The 8,120-nt window shown below is 49.7% G+C and overlaps 1 protein-coding gene across 1 annotated transcript; it reads left to right on the top strand.

The window, feature by feature from the left end:
- The first annotated feature begins 1,321 nt into the window (after window positions 1-1,321).
- Window positions 1,322-2,822, top strand: DNLZ (DNL-type zinc finger). Its single transcript, XM_029286993.1, has 3 exons — window positions 1,322-1,477; window positions 1,625-1,764; window positions 2,652-2,822. Exons 1-3 carry the CDS (start codon window positions 1,391-1,393, stop codon window positions 2,785-2,787), a joined length of 363 nt encoding a protein of 120 aa, XP_029142826.1. The 5' UTR covers window positions 1,322-1,390; the 3' UTR covers window positions 2,788-2,822.
- Window positions 2,823-8,120: the final 5,298 nt, after the last annotated feature.

Here is an 8,120-nt window from a genome sequence, read left to right as displayed (position 1 = left end):
CCCTAGATTATTGCCTCACAACAACCTGCCCAGGTAGGCTGGACAAGACTGTATAGAGCAGTGTTTCTCAACCTTGACAATTTTAAGGCATGTGGACTTCAACTCCCAGAATTCCACAGCCAGCAATGCTGGCTGTGGAATTCTGGGAGTTGAAGTCCACATGCCTTAAAATTGTCAAGGTTGAGAAACACTGATCTAGGGCCAGCCAGTGCCCCCACCTCCTTGGCAGGAAGCCAGGCTGCGAGCATCTCTGGGCTGCAGGGCTCCCGAGGGCCGGCAGAGGGCGCGAAGACACGTCCTTTGCTGCCCCCTGGGGGCCGGTAGCGGCATTGCTGCTCGGCTGTACGTCAAGGGCCGGGAAAGGCCGCGGCGCCTCCCTCAACAAAGATGGCGGCCGCGGCCTGTAAAGCGCTTCTCCGGCCTCCCCGCTGGCGCTTCCTCGGCAACTGCAAAGGCCCGGGGGCCGCGGGAGTCGGTGCGCGGGGGCTGGGCAGGTGGCCGGCGCGGGGGGCAACGGCTTCCTCAGCCCCGGCCGCGGCTTCCCGGCGACGGGCCTTGACGCTGGGCCCTGGAGAGCGGCCGCAACAGGAGGACCATCTCGCCAAGGCCACGGCGGCGGCGCAGTACCGGCTGGTGTTCACGTGCAAGGTGGGTTCGCGTGGGGGGCGCCGCTCCTCCTGAAGGACGCCCACGATTGGAAGCGGCCGAGTGCAGCGAAGCGAGGGCGCCATCTTTGTAGCGGGCGGAACGCAGGCAGGGGGCGCGGGCGCCATCTTTGTAGCTGGAGAAAGCAGAAGAGAGTGGCGCTGCGGGCGCCATCTTTGCCGCTGGCGGAACGGAGAGGGCGGCCGCGAGCGCCATCTTTGCTGCTGGCGGAATAGAGAGGGAGGACGCGGACGCCATTTTGGCAGCTGGCGGAACGGCGAAGGCGGACGCGAGCGCCATCTTTGTAGCTGGCGGAACGGAGAGGGAGGCCGCGGACGCCATCTTGACAGCTGGCGCAACGGAGAGGGAGGCCGAGGACTCCATCTTTGCAGCTGGCGGAACGGAGAGGGAGGCCACGAGCGCCATCTTTGCAGCTGGCGGAACGGAGAAGGAGGCTGCGGGCGTTATTTGTGCTCTGTGCCATCAGCTGGGAGAGGGAAGGGATGAATCGTGCGATGGTCTAGAACAGGGGTCTTCAAGCTTGGCTGTTTTCTAACTTTGGACTTCAATTCCCAGAATTCCTCAGCCAGCATGCCTGGCTGAGGAATTCTGGGAGTTGAAGCCCATAAGTCATAAAAGGGCCAAGTTTGAAGACCCCTGGCCTAGAACGACCTAAAGGAGGACCCAACGGGACCTGAGGCCCTGTTCACACGACCTGCTTCCCCCTGACTTTGCGCATCCCAAGATGTGTCTTGGTTCGACAGGCTCGTTTCAAATCAACAAGTCTGGCCAAACTGAGCAGGCCATGCAAATGGGAGGGCTCCCCTTGCCGGTGAGTCACTGAGAGCTGGGCTGCTCTCCAAATGTAATAAAAGAAGTCATACCTAAACAAACGGACACCTCCCTCGATTTCCCTGCCCTGGGATATCCCAGAGAACCACTTTGAAACGTCCCTGATGGAACTTGGTTTCTGTTTCAGGTGTGCAGGACACGATCTGCAAAAACTATTTCCAAGGTGGCTTACCATCATGGAGTCGTGATAGTGAAATGCTCCGGGTGTAACAACCATCATGTGATTGCTGATAACTTGGGCTGGTTCTCTGACTTGGAGGGGAAAAGGTGAGTATGCAATCCTTGCTCTTTCCTTTCTGTTCTTCAGGGTTTGATGCTTCACCTGCTGAAGTTGGAATTAATTCCTGGGAACAGTTCAGAACTGACATGATGGACACATCAGAACTCATAATCCACAAATCTTTGTTGTTTTGGCTTGCAAAACGAGCACCAAGCCAGGATCCCTTATGTCAGTGGTTCTCAACCTTTTTAATGCCGTGACCCCAACTGGTTGTAAGTCGAGGACTAAACCGGTCGTAAGTCGAGGACTAAACCGGTCGTCAGTCGAGGACTACCCAACCGGTCGTAAGTCAAGGACTTTCCCTGCCCGGGAGCGCCGCGCATGCGTGGTTCTGCCCCCTGCGCCGGCCGAGGCGTAGCTGGCAAGCGGCAGAGACTGAGCAGGCCGACCACCAGCTGGCCCAGCCCAAGGGAGGTAAGGGGAAAAAAATGGCGGACAAAAAAAATGGCGGACAGCCTTGCTTGGCGACCCCCATGAAATGGTCGATCGACCCCAAGTGGGGTCCCGATCCACAGGTTGAGAACCACTGCCTTATGTGACAAAATCCCACAGAAACCCTTTTATTCCATTATTGTTGGCTGTTACTGCCCTTTCTCAACAAGTGAAGGCTGAAAGAATAATGAAACAGATAAACAAAACGGGCAACCCGTAAGATAGCCTCCATGTAATTAAAGTAAGACCAAGAGCAAAAAATATTTCTGCTTGTTTTTTCTACGGCAAATGACTGTGCAGTCATTGTTACCTGGGGGGGGGGTGTTTCTTGCTTACAGTCTTGCATTAGAGGCAGCTATGATGTGCACAAAGCAAGGCTTTTGCTTCAGTCCCGGCTAATGCTCCCAGCCTTCTTCGTAACACAATTTTCTTTGTGAATTAGGAACATTGAGGAAATCCTCGCAGCCAAAGGAGAGAAAGTGAGGCGAGTAGCAGGCGAAGACACTCTCGAACTCTTAGTTGAAGACCCCAAATTGCTGGAACCTCTCATCAAAGGAGGAGAAAAAGATCCAGAGTGATCAGAACAGATGTCTTCAATCAACCCAGAAAAAAACAAAACTTCCCTTAGTTGGACCTTTGTTTGAAGTAACGCATTGTTGTGTTCCTTCAATTGATTTTTTTTCCCCAATTTTCCGGATTGCAGGATTGTCGTTTCTAGAGAAATGCTTTCTTCCAGGGGGACAGGATGAAATCTAGCCATTGAACGTGGTTGTACTTTCTTCTTGTAGGACGTGGCAGAGGAGATGGGAGTGAGGCCTTGTATGTGCACATAGCTGCACTGTACACATGTGTTTACACACGCTTTCAAGCTACAAAGGTGTTGTTGCTGTCTTGGAGCAAGAGAAACAGTCCTATGTGAGGCAACCCAGGCAGGAGATCCCATTTTCAGTTGGGTTGATTGTGTAGTTCCATCTCACTAGGCCTGCATACTAGAGAGAAACAAACACCCCTAAACCAAAGCTATCAATCCAAGCTCCATGCAGTTAATGTGATTCTTCTGCGCCTTCATCCTGGATTGGCGTTTCATTTCTTCTCTGTTTCAGAAAGTGGGACAAGAAACAATGGTTCAAATGATCAGGATTTTAATAAGATTTTGGATTATCATTCTTACGGCAACAGCAGTTTACTACCAGAATAGGCTGTCCTGGGAAGTGGGAGAAGCCTCGTGGGGTTCTCGACGTCCATCTATCAGTGGTTCAGGAGTGTTGGATTCTCACCTGGGCAGGGGTTGAACGAGATGATCTCTAAGGCCCCTTCCGATCTAGGATTCCACTGCCTTTAGGACTGAGAGCGTCTTCAGATAGCCCCCCAACTCGGAAGATCCATTTCTGTCCAAATGTTCTGGACAGAAACTTAGTTGGAAATTTGGGCTTCTCACGTGACATGCTGAGCCCCCCCCCCCTTTTCAGTCCAGCAAAGGAAAAGATGAAAAAACTGGTCAAATGTGAGTGCTTAGAAGGAAGGGAAAGGTGTGACCTGTTTTGGCTCCGATTTGGAAATTTTTATTGTTATTTGGAATCTCTCCTTTTTGTAAAATAAAAGTCTCCCACCACCCACTGAAAGGGGGGTGGGTTAAAAACTAATTATCTGACTTTGCAGTGCATTTTGTCTATTGAGTCTGGATCAGTCTACTTCAGGGGTAGGCAACCTTGGCTCTTTTATGACTCGTGGACTTCAACTCCCAGAATTCCTGAGCCAGCTTGCCTGGCTCAGGAATTCTGGGAGTTGAAGTCCACGAGTCATAAAAGAGCCAAGGTTGCCTACCCCTGGTCTAGTTACTGATAGTTACACACACACATATACACTCATACGGTGGTGGTTTTCCTGTTTGGAGAAGTTAGGCATGGCTTATTGGGTCCTGCCCTCAGATGGCACCCTTGTGTCTCAGATGCTTCTCAATTTACACATTATGCTAGTTTTTAATATCAAAGTTTCTTGGGTGGTTCCTTGAATGTTTAAGGCTGCCACCATTTTGGATCCAAATTGATGATCAAGTATTTTGGACTGTATTAGGGGAGGATAGGCTTCTCTTGAGAGAAGCTGTGACCCTCTGGCTGAACATACAAGTCTATTCTTACTTGTAAGCCAGAACGACCAAGTCCAATGAACAAGGAGACAGCGTACCCCCATGTCACTGGGAAGGCATAATCCTGAATTTCCTTTGGAAGAAATCCCAGAAGGGACTTGCAGAACTACAGAATAACTCAGTTGGACAGTACCTTGGTGGTCTTCTACCTAGTTCAATGTACTGCTCAAGCATAATTTAAGTATAGTTTAAGGCAAATGGCTGTCCAGTCTCTTCTTAAAAACTTCCAGCGTTGGAGCATTCACAACTTCTGGAGGCAGGTTGTTCCACTGATTAATTGTTCTGTTAGGAATTTTCTTCTTAATTCCAGATTGCTTTTCTCCTTGATCAGTTTCCATCCGCTGCTTCTTGTCCTGCCTTCTGATGCCTTTGGGAAATAAATTGACCCCCTCTTCTTTGTGGCAGCCCCTCAAAGACTACTATTATGTCACCCCTAATCCTTCTCTGTTAGGCTAGCGATGTAGCCATTTCCTGCAAACGTCCATCATATATTTTAGCCTAATCATCTTCGTTGCCCTTCTATGTGCTTTCTAGCATCTCAATGTACTTCTTGTATCGCAGTGACCAAAACTGGACAGAGTATTCCAAGTGTGGTCCTACCAAAGCAGCATAAAGGGGTACTAACACTTCACATGATCTTGATGGACTTCCATCTTTCATTCCTTATTGATGTTAAAAGGCCGGGCTCATCCTTTTTTTCTTTTATGGATTGGGGTCACATAGCATCCGTAACCTCTAAATTAGCAAAGCTTTTCAAACTTGACAAACTCATCTAGCCATAGGACTCCCCAGATCATGACAAACCAAACCAAGTTTAAAAATAATCCCAAACGGTCAGTTTTCCACGTTGGGTGATCTCCATCACAGGAGCATAGCTACAATATCTCTGTCTGCTCAGCTGAAATAAAGTGATTCTGGAAAATAGGCTTTCATAAGAGTCACAGAATCATAGGACTGGAAGGGACCTCCAAAGTCTTCTAGTCCACCCCCTTGCTCAAGGCAGAAGCTTATATCATCCCGCTCAAATGGCTATTCAGTACATTTTTGAGAATCTCCAGTGATGGAGCAGGCAGAATCCCAAGGAGGCAAGCTATCCCATGGATTAATTGTTCCGTCAGAAAATGTCTCTTCACTTCTAGGTTGGATCTCTTTTAACAAGCTTCCAGGAAACCACAGACCTATCAACCTGACATCAGTACCTGGAAAGATTCTGGAAAAGATGACCAAGCGACGAATCTGCAAACACCTAGAGGCAAGCCAAGTTATAAACTAGGAGCCAGCATGGATTGGTCAAAAACAGATTTATTTATTTATTTATTGAATTTATATACCGCCCTATCTCCCTTACGGGACTCAGGGCGGTAAACAGGCGATAATAAAAACCACAATAAATATACACAAATTTCTGTCTAAAATCAAATAAAATAACAGGCCTGCTCTAAAAATACCCCATACAAAACCCCCACTAAAACATAATCAAACTACCAGATCACGCCAGAGAAATCTTTTTGCATTCTTTGACAAAGTGACAAGCAAAATGCTGTGGACATAATTTACTTGGACTTCACTAAGGCATTTGGTAAAGTACACAACAACCGACCACTTGATAAGATTAGAGTTTTAGTGGTCTACATTCATGAAGGATATCTGCAAAATACATCAAACTGTCATGAAGGGTATCTGCAAAATACATTGCAGCAGCAAGCCAGGTTGGGTCAGCCCTCCCCCCCCCAGTTGTTCCATCAGCACTCCCCAAACCCAGATTCTTTTTTGCTTCCCCTTTCCACCTTCTTTCCCAAGGACCCTGTCAAGCGTCCTGCCATCAAATGACTAGGAGAGGGACAAATGGGCAATAAACCTATTGTGGGAATTAGTGTGTGTGTGTGTAGGGGGGGAATGACAGCTGAGGAAGAGCAGATCAACATGGAACCCGTTTGTGTCTGGCATCTTCAAGGGCGTTTACTCCGAGTGTGGAAATTTACCAGCCCAAACACCTCAGCGCTCTCAGAATATCTCGGAAGCATCACATTGGCTGGAGTTGAACTGGTCATGGTGGGAGGTTTGGGAAATGAAGGAAATAGTTTTGTCTTGTTGCGTGGGAAACTTAAGATTCCGCCTCCAGCCGCAGTGGCTGATGGGGCGAAAACATCTGCCACCGAAGACAGGACCGTGGCCGGCCCCACAACAGCAGCAATCTCTGTGTCCCCAGCATCGGGTGGCAGCTCAATGGGCCACCCTTGCAGGATTAGCAAGGATGAGGAGGAGGGGTCATAAGACAGAACTGGTGGGTGTGAAATTTAACAGGGACCCCAGCAACTGAGCTTCTTCTTGGCCCAGGTTTGGACCTACATGTAGGAGTAAGGTCCAGAAAGAACCACGGAAGGTGCCGAAGTGAGATGGGTCACCATGGTTCTGGAAGGGGCCACTTTGCAGTGGACAGTCTCTCTCCCCAATGATGATACCCGGGAGCTGAGAACCTTCAACTGCTTCATGGCGCTGCCCCGCAAGCGGTTCAAGGCCCCCCTGGCCAGCCATCAAGCTAGAGATCGCATCAAGACCACTCGCCAGGGATGGAGAGGAGTGGCCGAGTACGTCCAGGGGTTCCGCGACTGGCTTGCAGGTTCACTGACTGCCCACTGCCCGATCGGCTCTTGAAAGATGGGCTGAGGGATGTCAGGGTCAAGAACATTTGTAAACTATTGTTAAATAGACAATTCGCAACGGGGAAAATTTTATTTACAACACAAAAATCATGGACATAAGAGACTGACATTGTAGTGACTTGCAAATTATGTCAAAGGTTTGAGCTTACTGTATGCCCACAGAACACTCAAACTATATATGTATCAAATGTAAATTATATGAATTACTAGAAGAAAAAAGTAAAGGGTCTAGAAGCAACTCTAGCCAGTCTGGAACTCAATGAACAAAGCGAAAATTCTCAACCTAAAGAAGAAAACTACATCAAAATTAAACACAATAGGGAGCAAACAGCTTCTTTAAAAAAAAAAGATCCCATATATCAGTGATGGCGAACCTTTTAGAGACCGAGTGCCCAAAAATTGGCCCCACTCCTGCCCCGCCCACACTCCGTCCCATCCTGCCTGCCCACAGGGCCACTCACCGCCTCCAGGCCTACCGAAGATCACCCAGGCAGCCCAGCAGCGCCATGGCAGCTACGCCCTCTGCTCACGCCCCGCAGTATCAACTGTGCACGATGGGGCGAGGGCAGAGTCTTGTCTACACTGCCTAGCTGCCATGTCTTTGTCTGTGCTGCTCCGCGTGGGCCGCGCATGCGTGGTTCTGCCCCCTGCGCAGGCTGAGGCGTAGCTGGCAAGCGGCAGAGACGGAGCAGGCCGACGACCAGCTGGCCCAGCTCAAGGGAGGTAAGGCACCCGCCGGAAAAGGGGAAAAAATGGTGGACAGCCTTGCTTGGCGACCCCCGTGAAATGGTCGATCGACCCCAAATGGGGTCCCGGACCCATAGGATGAGAACCGCTGAGCTAGGGAAGCACGTTATCTCCCAGGAGCAAAAATCAAAGATGTAACTGAGAAACTTACTAAAATAAGACTTAAGAACTATTCCAGAGACTAGACTCGTGGGTGTGGCCGAAATTGGACATCTTTGCCCTCCCCCCCTTCCTTCCTCCTTTGACTGTGGACATTTTAATATACTCAAGGACAGTCCTATTGGCCCTGCGCGATTCACCCCTCGCGCAGGCCTGGCCCATTAAGATCTCCAGGGCCCACCTTGAGGATGGGGTT

This window comes from Protobothrops mucrosquamatus, unplaced genomic scaffold (genome assembly GCF_001527695.2).
Source record: "Protobothrops mucrosquamatus isolate PMUCROS unplaced genomic scaffold, P.Mucros_1.0 scaffold6851, whole genome shotgun sequence".
In the NCBI taxonomy this organism is placed as follows: domain Eukaryota; kingdom Metazoa; phylum Chordata; class Lepidosauria; order Squamata; family Viperidae; genus Protobothrops; species Protobothrops mucrosquamatus.
This window is presented reverse-complemented; position numbering and strand designations above follow the sequence as displayed.

Excerpts from the sequence above, each read along its gene's own strand:
- DNLZ (XM_029286993.1), top strand. The coding sequence starts at position 1,391 with ATGTGTCTTGGTTCGACAGGCTCGTTTCAAATCAACAAGTCTGGCCAA. Across the intron at positions 1,478-1,624 it reads TGGGAGGGCTCCCCTTGCCG|GTGTGCAGGACACGATCTGC; the intron begins GTGAGTCACTGA and ends TTTCTGTTTCAG. Across the intron at positions 1,765-2,651 it reads TCTGACTTGGAGGGGAAAAG|GAACATTGAGGAAATCCTCG; the intron begins GTGAGTATGCAA and ends TTTGTGAATTAG.